The 18,961-nt window shown below is 34.6% G+C and overlaps 1 protein-coding gene across 1 annotated transcript in view; it reads right to left on the bottom strand.

Moving 5' to 3' along the window:
- Positions 1 to 18,961, bottom strand: part of LOC150106727 (uncharacterized) — an 88,041-nt gene that overhangs the window by 68,443 nt on the left and 637 nt on the right. The window contains exons 2-3 of the mRNA XM_090392671.1: positions 11,509 to 11,622; positions 10,662 to 10,867 (exon numbers count right to left, since the gene is read on the bottom strand). Coding sequence (XP_090248797.1) covers positions 10,662 to 10,867; positions 11,509 to 11,622 — 320 coding nt within the window. The remainder of the gene's footprint in view (positions 1 to 10,661; positions 10,868 to 11,508; positions 11,623 to 18,961) is intronic.

Raw genomic sequence — 18,961 nt, forward strand, 5'->3', positions numbered from 1 at the left:
TGTTTTATATAGAAACCTTAATTCAAAATGTGAGTTGTGATAATTAGAAGAGAAAGTTTAGAAACTATTTATGATTCACCACGAACTGAGTAATTAGACGAACAAGTAATTTATTTGCACGGTAAATGGTATTACATTCTTTTTTCTCGTTAAATCCATAGCGACAGTGTACACTTTTATTATTACAAATGACAATGAATTAATATGTATGATAAACCAACTAGGACATTTACGATCGTATGGAGAAACAAAGCAAATGAGGTTCGTTGATTATATTGAAATATTTGAAAAGTGTGGCCGATAGCAATCATATCATTAGTGAAGCTTTTGCCTCACAGACCTTCGATGATATCATATTAAAATGAATTCTAGATATTAAAAAAGTCTGACTTTTAAATACGAGTATAACTACGTATCTGTTTTCGAATATCTACAGTTTGAACTTTTGTTTAATCCTCATGGGCTCACTTTAGTGAGTACGGGCATGGAAATCCCGAGGTACCTGATGCTGGACCATGCCTTACTTCATGTAATATACATCCGTATTATCTGTAGACTGGTCCTCTCTCCTTCTTTCTTTGCTTCTTTCTTCTCTTCTTGCTCCTTATTCCCAGTGCTATTAGAGTATTCGAGGGCTAGGGTGAATCTGTCCTATCTTGCTATGTCAATTATCCTATTGCAGCCACTGAAGGGGGGAGGGCAAGCTAGCCCCAATAGGTGCCGGTCCCAAGCCCGGATAAATGGCGAGTGTTGACGTCAGGAAGGGTATATGGTCATGTAACTTCACTGCTAGCTCTAGCTATGACCAAACGAGTCGAAAAGGAAGTAACACAAGGGCTAGGGCGTACCAATTAAACGGCGTGCAGCCACATCGCCCTACAACTGCGAGAAGTGGACGAGAGCTACCTGCTGGCCTCGCTTCTTTAACCGCAGCCGCGGTTAAAGAAGCGAGTCCAGCAGGTGGAGCGAATGTTGCGAGTGGGAATGTTGAATGTTGGAAGCATAACTGGAAGGGGAAGAGAGGTTAGGTTAGTAATGATGAGGATGTTGGACATTTTATGCGTGCAGGAGACAAGATAGAAGGGGGGGAAAGGCGAAGGAACTAAGAGACAGGTATAAATTGTTCTACTCTGGAGCGAATAAAGAGGGAAGAAAAATGGTGTCGGAATTGTGGTGTGTGGTGGTGTGTCCTGTACAGCCAATTTGTGGGGCATATGCCCCACAAGTTGGATGTACAGGAGACGAGAAGGATGAATTCTGGAACGCGCTAGATGCAGAAATGTGGGAACTGGAAGAAAACGAGATGGTGATTTTTGGAGGAGGCTTGCACATACACATAGGGAGACAGAATAAGGAAGGACTGTGAAAGGGTGCATGGTGACCATGAAGTGGAAATGATGAACCAGAAAGGAGAGAGAATTTTGGACTTTGGAGTAGCGTTTGTGCTGGCAATTGTAAATTCTTCCTTCTCTAAGAGGGAAGAGCATTTGATAACATTCAGAAGTGGCAACAGTATTTCACAGATTGACTATATTTTGACTAGAAGAAAATATCTTAAGGCAGTAACAAATTGTAAGGTAATCCCAACAGATCAGATGGCGCATCAACACCTGCTGCTGTGCGCAAACTTTAAAATAAAGTCGAAGATAAGAACCTTTGGAAGCCATGAGAGGAAGAAAATTAAGTAGTTTCGCTTAAAAGAGGGTACGGGGAACCGTTTTAGGGAGAAGGTGTCAGAGAGGATTTCGGATGGACTAGAAAGTGTACAAGACTGGTGGATATATAATTCCAAAGTAATTCTAAGCTGTGCAATTGAGGTGCTTGGTGAAACATCCGGAAAGATTAGAGAGCAGAAGGAGGGTTGGTGGTAGAATAATAATGTACAAGATGCAGTGACGGCTAAGAGGAAGGCAAAACATAAGTGGGAAAAGTCAAGAGTGGAAGAGGACAGTGATGAGTACATAGAGAAAAAGCGAGAAGCCAAAATAGTTGTTGGACAGGCGAAGTCTATCGCATATAAAGACCTTTATGATCAATTAGAAAAAAATGAAGGGCAGAGAAAGATTTTTCGATTGGCAAAATGTAGAAATAAAGAATCAACGGACATGGTAAATGTGAGGCAGATCAAAGACTGGAGGAAGAGTATTAAGGAAAGATGCGGATATAAGAAATACATAGAGAATATACTTTGAAGGGCTTTTGAATGAATAAAATGCAAGGACTCACAGAGAAGATGGGGAGTCTAATGAGGGGATGGTGCAGAACATTTTAGAGTGGAAGTGAAGGAAGCCTTAAAGAGGATGAAGAATGGGAAATTGGTAGGCCCTGACAGGATCCCAGCAGGGGAATGGAAAGCACTAAGGAAAGAAGGAAATGTCCTGCTGTGGGGCCTGTTAATAAACGTTTGTCAACAGGAAAATATACCTGACGAATGCAGGGAAAGCACCCTTGTCCCCATCTACAAGAGTAAAGAGGATGCCCAAGACTAAGAATTACAGAGGAAGGAAGAAAAAGTTGATGTCCCACACAATGAAGATCCTAGAGAGGGTTCTTGATAGAAGACTGAGGAAGGAGGTGGAGACTGCAAAGGAGAAATTTGGCTTCATGCCTGGTCGATCGACGACAGATGCTATCTTTGGGTTACGATAGATGATGGAAAAGTTTCGAGAGAAGCAATGGCAGCTACATCTGGTTTTTATTGATATGGAGAAACCTTAGGATAGAGTGCCAAGGAAAGAAGTCTGGAGGTGTTTGAGTGATAAGAAGGTACCGGATAAATATGTCAGGTTGGTGCAGAAGATGTACAGAAATGTGAAGATAAGAGTTCGAACCTGCCTGGGAGAGACAGAAAGTTTTCCAGTGACAGGTGGCTTTCATCAAGGGTCAGCATTAATTCCGTTCCTGTTTACTATTGTGATGGAGGTGGTGTCAGAAGAGATGAGAGAAGACGCACCTTGGACTTTGTTGTATGCAGATGACATCGTGCTGTGTGCATAATCAAGAGAAGAAGTGGCAGCTAAATTGGAAAGTTGGGGGAAAGTACAGGAAGAGAGAGATATGAGTCTGAGCAGAAATAAGACAGAGTATATGTGTAGCAAAGTGGATGGAAGCCAGGAGACAGATCTAGAGCTGGAAGGAAATGACATCGGAAAGGTAAGCGACTTTAGATACTTAGGTTCAACAATGAAAGAGGATGGTGAGGCAGAGAAGGAAGTGGGATGCAGGATACAAACAGGATGGAGGAACTAGAGAGAGAGATGGATGGAGTGCTATGCGATAAGAGGGTACCAATCAGGTACCCTCTTATCGCATAGCACTTAAAGGCAAAATCTACAGGAGACTAGTGAGACGAGCTATGACATATGCTATGGAAACTGTGGCCCTGAGGAAAAATAATATCAGCAGGATGGAGATATCGGAAATGAGAATGCTTAGGTGGATGTGCCGTCTGACTAGAATGGATGGTCTGAGAGATGATTATGTAGGGGGAACGGTGAAAGTTACGAATTTAGGAGCAAAGATACAGGAGGCAAGGTTGAGGTGGTTTGGTCATGTTATGAGGAGGGAGGAAGAGTATGTGGGAAGAAAGGTCATGCAAATGGATGCGACGGAGAAGAGGAAGCGTGGATGGCCAAAGAGGAGATGGAGGGAGATGATGGAGGCGGACTTGAGGATGAAGAACTTGGATGTGGTTACAGCCCAAGACAGGAGGTTGTGGACGAGACTCACCACAAACAGCGACCCTACTTAAGTGGGAAAAGCTGCAGAAGAAGAAGAAGAAGAAGAAGACACTCTGAACTTTTGTTTTATATTATTTCGAACTCTTGGAGGAAAGATTTCTGTTGAATAGCTCTATGTTTTTTTAATTATTATTATTCTGGGAATGATAATTGTTTTTTAATTTATCTGAGGAATCCGGCAAATGTAAATATAATGATAAGAAATAGCAATTCAGAAAATTCAGAGTTACAGTCTAATTATTATTTTGCACTTAGAAGTAAGAGTTTAATTTCTTCTGATTAGAATAATTACTCTAATTAAGAATAAATTGTAAATAATCTGATATTCTCGTGTTTCAGTAAATATTCATCATAACTTTTAAACACAATGAAAATTCTTTTTATAAGTCTAAGGCCTCCATTGTTATGTTATGGAAGCCAGAAGACTTTAAGGATCACCTTCAGTTTATCAGTTTCTCAGAGTAAGAGGATCGCATATTATGAGTGAAGCGAATATTAACTTATAATGGTATATTTAATAGTACTAAAATCTCAACGCTTCGCTAATTACCTACAAAAATAGTTCAATCCAATCTGTACATTTTCTTTACGATAATAATCAAACCCTTACTTAAGTACAAAATCTGAGGACATTGATTAGAGTTATATACACCCTCTCTCAAAAAAGAAACAGAACGTTTCGAAAATAGAAGAAACTATTGGCGCCATATGTTGAATCGTTTTGTTGTCGAAATCTGCAACCTTCATCAGTGTTGTATCAACGGTTTATGACATTTCGTTCATTAGAAACCGAGTTACATTGCCAAGAGTGACAGTGTGTTTTGAGGAAATTTCAGAAAATGAGTTTCAAACAGAGAGTTGCGATTGACTTTTGTGTTAAACTTGGTAACAGTTTTACCAAAACGCATCTAAAGATTCAAAAAGCATAAGGTGGTGAATGCGTATCCCGTACTCAAGTTTACGAGTGGTTTAAGCGATTTCGATGTGATCGTGAGACGCTTGAGGACGACGAAAAACCTGGACTGGACGAAGTTAACATCCAAAATGTGCTTGGTTTCTTCAACGAAAACCAGAAATCGTTCGTGAGATTGACTGAAGATGAATTAGGGATTCCAAAATCAACTCTGCAGAATATTTTGACCGAGAGTTTGGGCTTTCGTCAATTGAATTCGCGATTTGTTCCCCACAAGTAGACCGACGACCAAAAAATGTATCGAACAGAATACTGCTGTAAGAACCTCATTAAAATCGTTCGTAAGGGCTCAATCCTCATTGAAACGATCGTTACTGGTGACGAAACATGGGGTTTGAATATGAGCCCGAAACAAAGCGCCAGAGTGCTGAGTGGAGACCACCAGAAGAGAGGCATCCGAAAAAAATTCGACTGCAGAAGTCAAAAAAGTAAACACAATGCTGATTTGTTTCTACAATTTCAAGGGCGTTATCCACACAGAATTCGTTCTGCCTGGCCAAACGGTTAATGGTGAGATTTATCTCGAAGTTTTGAAGGGATTGATTTGTCGCTTACGTCATGAATATCGTGACGACCGACTGTTCGTCTAAACACACTGTCACTCTTGGCACTATAACTCGGCGTCTAATGAAACAAACGTCATAAACAGTTGACACAACACGAATAAAGGTTGCCGCATCCGACAACAAAAAGTTACAACTGGTGACGCCGTTAGTGTCTTCTATTATCGAAAAGTTCGATTTCTTTTTGGACAGAGGGTGTACAGATGACTTATACAGAGTTATACAGAAAAACAATTAACTGGAAATTAACACACATCACATTTTGCCTTAGAGGTTAAACACTTTTATAATATGTACTTATGGCCAACCTAATCAATCCAAAGATACAACAAATTCAGATTAAGTCTATGTCAGATTGATCGTTCTGATTTTCCTTTGGAGATGTAATTTTGCATGTTCATTGTTAACTAAAAGACGTTTTATCCAAGGTAAAGAAATGAACGAGTCATTGAAGTGAACCACGAGAATAGAATGCAATGCGTCTCAAAATATAAAGGCAAAATAATAATTATACTGGACCTATTAATTTCTGTTCACTTACATTAATTTACAGGAAGATCCCGTGATCCCTCCGAAAAATTCAATTAGAAAAAACTCTCCCCCTAAAAAACAAACAGCTTTAAAAGGATTTTTTCCTTTAGAATTAATATTTTTTGTAGCTTTGGATTGATGAGGTTGGCATTAACTGCAAATCCTGAAATATTGTAATCCAGTAATGTAAATATGATGTCAGTTAATTATCTGTTAAGGGTTTGTTTATTTTTTTATATTGAAGACCAGTGTTTCACTTTTAATTTTACTTTTAAACTTGATTTTGCAACATATGTTAAATTGCAAGCATATTAAACAACGTTGCTGCAAGTTTAAGAAGGATAAATTCAATAATAAACTTTTAATTAATTTGCTCTCAATTCAGCTATAAAATTATGCTGAATATTTCTTAAAGTTCATAAGTTCATGCTTTTCATCCGAGCGAAAACAATTGATAATATAGTTTGCTGCTTAATGAAAACGTCTCTATTCGAACCTTGCATAATCCGAATGGATAAATTACCTGTGTATCTTAAGTAGTAATGTGGTTACATTTCGGTTGAAATTTCTATCTCGTGATACGTTCATGGACATGAAAATCCTTTATGAATGGTTATCTTCATTTGATAATGATGGTCGTTACAGGAGTAAATGGAAGAATAAGCATTTGTCTTTTTAGCATTCGTTGAAAACAGGCAGAAAGGTCAGAAGATTGCTGTGCGTACTCCACCCCCAAAGATGTTATTTATAATATAAGTATTCCAAAACTTCAGAGTTGCTTTGGAATAATTGCAAAATATCAAACACGCAGAGAAAGAGGAATGAATGTCACAAACAGGGTAATGCAGCAGATGAGGTTAATAAATTTTAAACCCCATAAATTACATTAAATTTTCTAGTTTACTCAAGTTTCATATTAAAATCAGTTTATTTATTATTATAGTTACTGCAATCGTATGGAATTTAAATAACACTATGCATTGAAGTGATTTACTTCCAGAAGTATCACCTACTCGTGAAAACTATATCAACTTATTTAGTCAATACAGGAGCGCTACTTGTTGGATTAGGTACCCTGCCAGTAACTTACTGACAATAAAACACGAAGAATTAGTTAAAGAAATTGAAATTCATAAAAATAATATTTCTGCAATATAAAAGAGGAAAATGCAAAGAAATAAATTATATTTATGATGTCGCTACTTATTACGCGAAGCAAATGTACATTTTAGTTGGCAGCTGAACACGATCAGTGTTCAGTCAAACATTATTAGCTTTCAATTTCTTCCACTTTCGTATCACTTCGCATAGAGTAAATGGTGAGTATGGTTCTGTTGAAATTTAAAGTTAAAGGGAGTCATAAATGTTTAGTATGATCCCAAATCGCAAATGGTATGAAAAAATATAATTTTAGCCCTTCATTATTATTATCATTATGATTATTATCATTATTATTATCATTTTTGATAATTCACAATTAGTCAATAAATTAGAGTTATTTGTATAAACTATTATTTCGCTTTTGAATTAAACGAATATTCGAAAGCTAAATGCTTAGTTATTTTTCGATAGGTGAGAAATAAAATTTTCCACGTGTCTAACATGCTCTCCCTTTCTATGGAAACACATTTTTCATATGATAACTAATTGGAAGAGAATATGCTTAATTGACTTGTTTTATGGAATATAGAATATAATGATAGCTCGTTATCGCCAAACTCTCAATGTCTAATTAAGTATACGCATGTGGTGACAAACGTAATGTATTTTGTAAACCACACATACAATCTGTGATAGCATTAGTCATAATATTGTTTATTATTTTCATATATAGAGATACTTTAAAATATGTTTTTATTTTTAGAGCCTCGGTAAGAAATTTGGTTTCGATTATGCTGTTTTTTAAGAAAATTCCTGGGTTGGAATTCCATTTCGGAAGTGAAAAAGCGATGATTTAAAAAAAAAAAAAAAAACAATTGTGATAATTTAAAAGTCAAGAGTGTGTTTCGCATTAAATATCTAACCAATAGCAAATATTTACTATTTGCACATAATGAATTTTCACATTAAGTTTTTTTAATTATAACATTATAACTCTCAAACCAAAATACAATTCTGAAAGCATTCAGTGCCTCTAAGAAAGAAAAGCAGAGAAAGAGAGAGCGAGAGAGAGGGAGAGTGAGACTATTCTTGAATGAAAACGTGTCCGATTGCAGTCATACATAGGAAGTCATGCACTTCCCCTTTTCTGAAGTGAGGCGCATATAATTATTCTATTCTAAAAATGATGTGAATGCTTCATTAGGTGAGAGATATCCTGAAATATTTCAGTGTCCCCAAAGATGAAAAAACATTTTTTTTCCAATGCTGAGAAATAACCAAATCTACCGTATTCCTCATTCCAAGGATATTTGTTTATAGTTCCATATCTTAGTTTATAGTTTGTAATGCACGTTTGAAACAAATCAAGAGCAGCACTCCCTTGACTGAGTTGATCTACAGATTACTATGAATATTCTAATAAGAAAGAACCAAACGGATTCATTTAGGGGATGTATTATAAGAAAATAGTAGATATTAATGATCCCACATAATTTCCAAGGCGAATGTCAGCTTGCAGTTTAAAAGAATTCATTTTTCCTATCGGAGTTGCGCTAGGGAAATTGCATTCTTATAATCTACAAGCTGACATTCAGAGCAATGAAACCTTATAAAATGCATTAATAAAAAGGCGTGCACTATTTAAAAGACATGAGCGTTGTACAAGCCTATATATTAGTGGAGCCTTTTTATTAATGCATTTTGTAAGGTTTCATTGCTCTGTGGCATAAAATAATAGAATAATAAATACGAATATGTGGATGCCTGGAAAACGTTCATAACTTTTAAGTAGTGTAATCAATAGCAATTATTCAGATTGTTTGGAATATATATCTAATATTTATCTAGGATATGAATCTTTACAGAAAACTGTATTATCTAATTAAGAAACCAATAATTGTGATTCAATAGAGGGATTTTCATAATACAACACTTCAATGTATAGAAAAACGTTTCTCTGGTGACATACCTACATATATTTATTTTCCTCTCTGAGGGTGAACAACTGGCAAAAAAAACTACGATTTACGTTCTTTGCCCTTGCCCTTTTCTTTCTAGAAAGTAACATCTGAAATACTTCTTGTTCGCATTCATGTTTTGCATTTGGTAAGCATCACTATAACCTCACATAGGAGTTTCTTCTTGTTTTTGTTCTTCTTACATCTTCATATAACGTACTCTGTTATTGTCCGCATTCCAAGAAATTTCATATAACGTTCCATGTAACTATGGAATTAATCATAGATTTTCGGAAACTACATAAACATTAAAAATGATTACTGCAATAGATTCTCTGTGTTTACTGAACTTTCTGAAACTTCTAATTATAAATTGAAAGAACTCTTATTTAGTGTATCAAGAATATTTTCTAACAGCTTCTCAAACTTCGAATGGTTTTCGACCCTCTTAATAATTCGAATGCACAAATTTCGATAAAACACTTACAAAAAAAAAACAATCCACGAATACTCGATAACAGAAATGACACGACACTATCACGTCTCTCTTAGGCCTAAAGATATATCTAAGAGTTCCATTTCTTATCCATTTATTATTTAGATAGTGGTCGAATATCTCTGTGCTTCCTGTTGAAAAGTTCGCTCAATGGAGGCGCCCTGTGGCCTACAATCAACCACGTCACAAAGCAATGCGTTATCTCACTAGAAATGAATTGTTTAACTCAATGGTTGACAATGAAATTTGAGACTTAATACACAATACTGTAACTTCCAAATTTAGTTCATTCTTTATTGGTAATTCACAGGATAAAATTTATGAAATCAGAGCTTATACTGTGCAATTAACCCAGAATGATAGATTTTAAAATATTCTTTATTGACAATTTCTAATATAATATAGATACTAATTTCGTCAAAAATAAAATTAAAAAGATTTAACTATGTGCTCACTAAAATTCATATGATGTGCAATAAAATACATCTTTTCTTTATGCTTGCTTGATTGAATGTGATATCTTGAAGGTTTTAACCTCTGCCTCCGTTTTTATCATTTCAACATCTCTAAAAAGACAAAAAAGTTCTGTTTTATACTCAAAGTGAAATAATGAGAAAATTCTATTAAAAATTGAAAACAATAAACGAATATTCATTAGTTTGATCTTGCTTCCTTAAGAAAATCTAATACATTATATTAATGTTTTAGATTTTCTGGTTAGATTATTCTATAACAAATACCATTACTCTGTGTTTATTAGAACGTTTGTTTGTATATGTTACGTACCATGGACATAAGAGGGGGATTCTAACAATGCAAACAACAATATTCAAAATAGGAACCGTGAAGTTTATAACCAGAGTGACGAGTCCCTATAAAGAAAGAAATATTAATATCATAACAAAATTAAATCATGTATATATCATTACAAGGGTTTTATTCAATTTAAGCTGTTGATAATTCAAACTCAACATAAATGTTTTAATGTCTCGAAAAATAAGTTTCTTTCAAAATAAATGTATACATATTATTGATTGTTTTTCTTTTTCTTGTTATCAGAGCTTTGGTCTCTATAAGAGGTATTTTCATTTTATAACCGATTCTGCAATCTTTGTAAAGCATTTGGTTTAATAATTTAAAAGTAAAATGTCTTCTCAGTTAGAACGTTAGAAAATTAATTTTCTAGCTAAAAAAACTGCGTCAGTCAAGACCTATTATTCATATTTATTCACAAGTTATACTATTCTGTATTAATTTTTTTTTCCCAAATTCATAACAGAATATCAGTTGCGTACATACCTTACATGCAGCACAAGTGTAGCACACCGTAAGCTTTACATTACTTCCTACAATCACATTCAAAATATTGCATGGTTTTCCATCAACATCGCACGTCAATTTGGTAACTGTACAATCCTCCTTCTGATTCCCAAATTCAATCCAGCATAGAACTGATAAAATCCGCTCGAGTAAGCCGATACCAATTGTAATTAACGTTTCTAATTCTAAAATATAAAAATATCAAAGAGATGTGGTTAGAAATCAGTAATGTTTGTATAATAGTTTAGTTAAATAAATAAATTTGGTTAATTTAACGTGAAATATTAGAGTTGCAACTTTTTCTGAGTAATATTAGCATTTTCATCCTTCCTTCTCTTTTATTATTTTGTTTATGAGATCTTAAAATTAATTCTGAATAGTTTTAATTTATTTCTGAACAAACAGCTATAATTTTTAATAAAGAAATGAAAAAGCAGAGGAATTCTTTGTAATGTGAATCGTTGTTTTATTCTTCATAAACACAACGACTTATTTAGAAGCTCGTTAACAGAAAACGACTAAATACATTTCTGCATTGTGATGGAATCGAACATTCAGACTTCGCGTTAAACAATCAGAAAATTTTGTCACATGGAAGCTGCTTTGATTCGCTGAGTATCGATACAGCTCTCTGTTTCATGGTTATATAAGTTAATTGTTTAAAAATGAAAACACAGAATTTCTCACAAAAATTTAAATCATTATATAAATATCAATGACTTTCATTACTCGGAATTTCAATGCATCTACATATAACGTTTTCTATTTCTGCGAGATATGGAAATAGATTATTATACGTCTATATATTTAAACTTTCATTACTTACTTCCAGTTATCACGACGCATGTTTCTTCTCCTGGTTTTCCTGGGCATTTTATTCCAGGTTCTACTGGGCAGTTACCGTGCTTAACTGATGTAACATTGAGATATTGATTGCCACCTAACATGATAAATTAGTATTACTTATTATCAACAAATGAATTCTAGTCATTAAAGAAATCTATGGCTTTATTTAATATTCCTCTCTGTCATAACGACTAAGTGACTTCATCATCAGAAAGTACAGAGAGGGTTTTCTAATTTAAATGTCATTGAATCAAACTGCGTTTTCAAAGCACTGAAACTTGATCACGTTTTATACTTTATATAATGAAAGCAATTATTTATGATTAAAGCTAGTGTATAGTTTGTAACAAATGATTCTGAATTCTTACCAGACGATTCCGATATCGCAGCAAGAAATGCAATGAAGAAATACAATGAAATTGGCGAATGCTATCATTCCCTTCCTAGGTACCGGTATGGTGAATTCAGATTATTACGAAATGGAATATCGACTTTAAAGACATTGAAGATTCTGAATTTTCGACAGGCTTATGTGCCTTTTTATAGTAGAAGGAAAAGTGTGATATCCAATAAGACACTTTTTCCCATATACTAATGCCATTGACAAATGTTGACACATTGCCCTCCGTAATAGCTCATTAATTGGTACCATAAATGATCTCCTAATTTATGATTCTATTTAGTATCGTAACAAAATATGAAAGCATCGTATATTTTATCAGCAGCTAATAATGTCTCCAGTATAGAATCCACCAAGTGGATATATTCTGTACCAATATTAAAATAACTTTTGCTGAATAACACGTTTTCGAATTAAACGTAAGAATGACGTTTTCATCCTGTGTTATGCTTGAAGAATAGTAGGAAGGCGACAACCCACGAGGGACACCGTAACCGCTACCTTCAGATGAGAGATATTAACTTAATTATTTAAAAGCATCTCTTTACAATTCACAATTACTTAGTAAAGAAACTCAAAACCTTTTTTCTTTAATACTAGTGTTTAACTGTCATAATTCCTGATGTTCGACTAGCATTGACTGGCACACAAAACGTATGATGTAGGAAGGTATCATTCACATATTCCCAGATGATGAAGATGTCATCTATGTATCGCATTCACACGTTGGTTTTAGTTTAACGCTAGCAATTGCTCTTTCTTCGAAGTTTTCAAGAATAATTTTGGCTAACACTGGAGCCAAGTCCCTGGTTTGTTTAAAGATTTTTCTTTGAAATAAGAAATAGCCCGTGTTTACGCAATCCATTAATAATGAGAAGATTTTCTTGGAGACTTGAAAGATTTTCTTGAACAATCGTCATCAACACATCAAATTCACTTCTGAACTCGAGGTAAACGTTGTCCTCGCCTTTTTAGATTTAATGATTTCTAGGATGCCTGATTGTTTGTTACAAATTTTCTATTTTTCGAAAAACAACTCACACGGACAGATACATGCCTCCAGTTATCACATCCCTCCGAAGAAACTCGGAATTATCTCCACTCTGGCTCATTGAGCGAGATCTCTAATTTCAGAAGAAGAAGATCTTCAAATTGAACTTAACCACCTCAAAAGCAGCTTCTTAAACAACCGCTACCCAACTCAAAGCATTTCTACCCGTCTATACCCACATTTCAAACCTCGGCAAGAAGATTACTCCAACTCTATTGCACACATTCAATTACGTACCTAACTTCTCTCTCGCCGAAATTGGCGAAACTTATGAAGAATTTAATATTAGAACTTACTTCAGTACCCTCTCAATACTTTGTTCTTTCCTAAGTCAACCCAAACCAAAACATCACGAGCTTCATTTCCAAGGAGTATATAAAATCATCTGCAGTTGCGGAATGCCATATTATGGGCAGGCCGATAGTGAAACCGAAGTCGTAGTGAGAACGATAAGTCGTTTTCACTACGACTCGAAGAGAATCAACGTGATATCTCTTACAACAGCGCTTCCCAAACTGTGGGCCGTCGGTTTTGTTGAGGGGGCCCGTAGGTTTTGAAAACAATAATGAAAACAAATTTAAAATGTTTTAAGACTAAGTAGATTTTTTTTATTTTAAAAGAAACGTATATAACTTTTATTATTTATTATTTCTTTTTGTTATTTTTTATATTTTAATGGAAAAATTCACGCATTGGTGTTGGTTCACAAACTTTGCTTCCTTCATATTTCGACGCTTAATGAATATTAGTAAATATTGCTTATTCATATGTTTCATTTCAAAGCAGTGGTTGATTGTATTTACTTCGAATTATCTACAGGGAAGCTCCAAATCTTCCTGTCCCTTTCATCACGTGTTCGTAATCAGGGACTGTTGATATAGACTTTATATACATATCAAAACTCGTTTTATACTATCACTGTCATCCGAGATAATTTCCTGTTACCAATAAAAGTTTCGCATATACTTCACACATGAAAAAAAGCTTAAACAAGTTCATGTGGGGAGATAGTAACTCGCTTGCAATGGTAAACAACACGCCCTCCCCTAACTGCCACTATACTGCAGAGGCAATAAAAACAAGTACTTTTATTATGCTAGTGAATAAGGTATGATGAGTCTGTGTAATATATTTCTCAACAAATAGTGCAATTAGAGACAACTGGGAAAAAAACACACACTAATTAATGAATCACATGTCCCCTCATACAGAAACTATGCTGTATATATAGACAGAAAAAAAAAAAACCATATGTTGCATGGGCAAACACAGTATCTAACTAAAAACTATTGTTATTAATTAGATGTGTGTGAGTTCGATTTCCTAAGGCAGCAATATAATTCAACCGAACGTGTTAAAATTCGTAAAAGTGTTAAAACTAAGTAATATATATATAATGAATGTTATGGCAATTTCACATATGGAATTCGGTTGAAGAGAGTTAGCATTTCAACGCAATTGTCAGCTGTGCTTTTATCTTTCGGTTGCGCGATCTTTTGTTAATACCGCAGCAATCATATGTACGTTTTAATAACCTGCCTTTGTTGTCTGTTTCGCGTTAGGCTTAATTACCGTAAAGGGAGAAAAGTCACAAAAGAGAAAAATGTTCCTAGTCCGGGGATTCCCTTATTCAGGTAATATTCACTAATTTCATGTTATCAGTCTGTGGTGTGCCAGAATCGGTAAGTGGTGATATTATTTGATGTGTTCTACATTACCGCGTTGCTGTGCGGTATTAACATATGTTAATACCGCAGCAATCATATTTTAATAACCTGCCTTTGTTGTCTGTTTCGCGTTAGGCTTAATTACCGTAAAGGGAGAAAAGTCACAAAAGAGAAAAATGTTCCTAGTATGGGATTCCCTTATTCAGGTAATATTCACTAATTTCATGTTATCAGTCTGTGGTGTGCCAGAATCGGTAAGTGGTGATATTATTTGATGTGTTCTACATTAAAAACTTGAACCCTGAGATGGATAAGTGGCTGATAAAAAATAAAAAACAATCCCGCAAACAATCAGAAGAAGCAGAAACAGACTCAAAAAAAGACAGTATTTCATATTTTACCAGAACATCCCGCATCGTCTTCAGAACCAAACGGTAAGAGGCAAGAAATGTAATATATGTATTTGATTTCTGCAATATTCGCTGTGTATGTTTTGTATTGAATATAAATACGATAAATATAATAATATATCTCTCTATTGCGATTTTTTTTCGAGGGGGTGGGGCCGTGAAATATTTTAATTTTGCAAAGGAGGCCCTGACATCCAGAAGTTTGACATTTTAAATTTATGCAATCGTCTATATAACTCTAATAAATGCCATAACATTTTCTCCAAAAGCAAATATTGTGGTTTGATTAACTTCGTACTGAGAAGGGACATATTGGTTTGAACTATTTTGTAGATAATTATGAAAACCTTGGCTTCTGAGACTATACATATTCCAATATAAGTTAGTATTTGAATCACTCATAGAATACGATTCCCTTACTGTGTGCATTTAATATACTAAAGGTGATTGCTAAAGTCTTCTGGTTCGCATATTATAAAACAGGATAGCAAACAACACACAGTTTCTTGTCCTGTACATGATATAGAGATTTTACGTAGCTTTGAAAAATATCCTTTCAATTGACTAGTAGAGAATTTTTAAAAACTACTTATGATTCAGAACAATCAGATTCAGTTGATGAACGAGTACTTTACTTGCATAATAAAAGTTGTTGTCAAAACAGATTTTAGAATTATATTATATAATCGTGCAAAAAATGTGAATATTTACTTATGCCAATAAATCTTGCCTTAGGAACTCCTCAATAGGTCCTGTAAATATTTACTCTTTAAAAATTGAGAACAGGTTTGAAGAACACTGTTCATAGTTTTATGTAGAGCTATCCACTGGGCAGAAATATTTCAAATATTTAAAGATTTGGTGCAATGGGTGATAAACGATTTTGATCCATTTCTGAGATTACTATCCTACAACCTTCTTTCTGAGTCCTTAAGTGTATTTGAAACTTCGATATTTCGCCTCTAGTTCAGAGTTTATGGATTGTTACCTTCTCCCCGTCTACGCTAATTATATGCTATAAATTAGGTTCTTTTGTGTGTGACATTCACATGAAAGAATTACCCAGCAGTTTGGTTCAAGTTTTATTTTGGTGGTGGAGTCTATATCAGGAGTTCTTAAACGTGATTCACGATGACTATGAATTATCGCGAGAAAGATTCTGTGATTGTCACAGTTAATATCGACAAATGTGAGTAAATTAAATATTTAATATAGAACCGTTAACATTCTCATCCACTTCAACCTTTCATTCGACTTTCCTAAATTTGGTTTTCTTTTTTGTGCATTATGTAAACTTTGGAAACAATAAAAATTGAATTTTTCAAAATTGAAAATAAAGCTTTAGCGCAAACAAACTTTTGGAGAATCGGTATGCAGTTCAATCTCCACAGGTAGCCAATCAGAAATAGTTGGCCCAAAGGTGTCACTAATTAAGCATCCAACAATGAAGACTCGGCTCAACATTTGCTGCCATCTCGTGATTCCTGATCCTAACACAATATTTTAATGTCTGAAATAGTGTGGGTTCTGCGGTCAATTTTCGTGAGTTTATGGGACAAGAAACCCGTAAACTTTCAGAATACCTGGGTTCAACAACCTCATTTTATTTTTGAACCACATAATCAAGTTTCATGAAAAAATCTGTTTTATCTTCGAACTGGAATCTGATGACTGCCTCCTCTTTCTAGATCTGAAACTTATCACATGTTCTGAAAGTATTAAAATCTCAATTTTTAGAAAATCTACTCATACTGACAGATACCTTCATGCTTCTTCCCATCACTTCCCTCCGCACGCAAAAATTTGGTATTATTTCCACCTTAGCACACCGGGCCAAATCTTTACTAGCAGAAGAAACAGAAATTGAAAATGAACTCCTTTTTGTTAAAAAGACTTTTATTAATAATGGTTTCTCTCCTAATAAGGTTGACAAGTTTATTTCTCTCCGTCACTCAACTGCTTCTGAAAATCCCTCTTCCCACAGAGCCTTTATTTCTTTGCCTTACATCAGCTCTCTTTCACCAAAACTGGCTAAAATTCCAAGAAATTTTACTTCAGAACTTACTTCGCTACGCTCCCAAAACTTCCCTCCAAACTAATTTATAATATTTTCTAACGAGTAAAAATTAACAATCACAATATATATATATATATATATATATTTATTTATAATTATTACATTAAAATATATTTTAATTTGAATAACAATAATAATTTCTTTGGAATAGCTTACAATAAGTTAATAAATCAGATGTCCGTTAAACACTAATTTTGCTTTCGAAATAGAAGAAGATTCCAAAGGTAATATTTATTTTGCGAGAGGTGAAGAAATTATAGTTTGCAAAAGAACACGTTCTCTCTTCCTCTTATCAACACATTTCAGACGATAAGTAATTAGAAGGGGATGTTTCTTGATAATTTGATTTATGCAACTTGGAGTATAATAAGAGATCTTAATCGCTAGATGGTGAATGTCTGATTATTTGTATGAAGAGGCATTCATAATGTATTCTGTAAAATCTGGACGTTTGGTCCAGGTTTAGATTCCTCATTATAAATCAGTTATATTACTTTATATATATATTCACATAGAAGCATATTATACGCGTAACGTATAGGCACATTATACACGCATCCTTGTTAGTTACAATATACAGATCCAAGAACCTCATGGTTACTTCGGCATAATTCCAAAATTTCAACCATCGAAACCCACAGAGAAAGAGTCTTGAATGTCGCAAACATTGTAATGCAGCAGAAGAATTTAATAACTCTTACACACCATAAATTCCGTTAAATTTTCTAGTTTATTAAAATTTTATATCGGAAGAGGTTTATTTATTTATTTCTTAGTTATGAAATCGTATGAAATTTAAGGCGTACTTCGTGTGTAGTATCGAGTACAAACACGCGCATCCTGCTCCCCCCCCTCGAATGAGGTTTTGACTGAGTCAACTTCATTTAATAAGCTATCTATATCTATATCTATATCTATCTATCTATCTATCTATCTATCTATCTATCTATATATATATATTTTTTTTTTTTATTTTTTTATTGTATACATTACAATCTTATATACAGGATTAACCGGTTTTTGGTTCTCTGTTATTTTAACATGATAAGATAAGATCTTATTTTAACATAAGAACATAAATGTGGAAGAACATAGAAGTTACTATTGCACAATATTATCTATTAACATGAGAGTGCCAGCTGATTAACTTTCGCACTGTTAAGCACAACAAATCTTCTTTCTTCCCCCTTTCTTTTTTTTGGGGGGGGTAAAGGTGTCACTTCTATGCTGGAAAGTGGATTATAATGCAGTCGCCCTGCTCAGCCAGGACTTGATTCCGTGGATTCCATTCTTGGTGGAAAAGATCTAAGGTGTTGTTTTGCCTATTGTGGTGATGCTCGTGTAGGATCCGACATCTCACCTTTTGTTGGAAGGCTGCAGTGAGTTGGTCAGTTGCCTCTCTCTGTGAAGTTGCTGTGCTGTCTGGTCTTGTATGTCTGAGGTAGAAGTTGTATATTACCGCTTTTGCGGTGATGAAAAGGTAATTGCAGAATGAATGGTTATTTGACTCCACATGGACGAGATTGAAATATTCCTCTTCTGTATGAAGATTATCACAGGTAAGAGCTGCCGTTTCCCGAGTCAAACTGATTAATTTAGTGTTGACTGGACATTCCAAGTAGATATGCCGGACCATTCCTAATTGGTAGCAGAAGAAGCAGTTATCTGAGACGTTTGAGTTAAATTTTCGTAATACAGTAGGAGTGGGTAATATATTATGCCACATTCTCCACTGATTATCTGCATCAGGTTTGATGGCTCTTGTGCGATATGGTAGATCCCATTGAAATAGATAGATAGATAGATAAATATACAGATAGATATATAC

This window comes from Typopeltis vanoorti, chromosome 5, assembly GCF_054136105.1.
Source record: "Typopeltis vanoorti isolate ZY-2024b chromosome 5, IOZ_Tvanoo_1.0, whole genome shotgun sequence".
NCBI classification, from domain to species: Eukaryota; Metazoa; Arthropoda; class Arachnida; order Uropygi; family Thelyphonidae; genus Typopeltis; species Typopeltis vanoorti.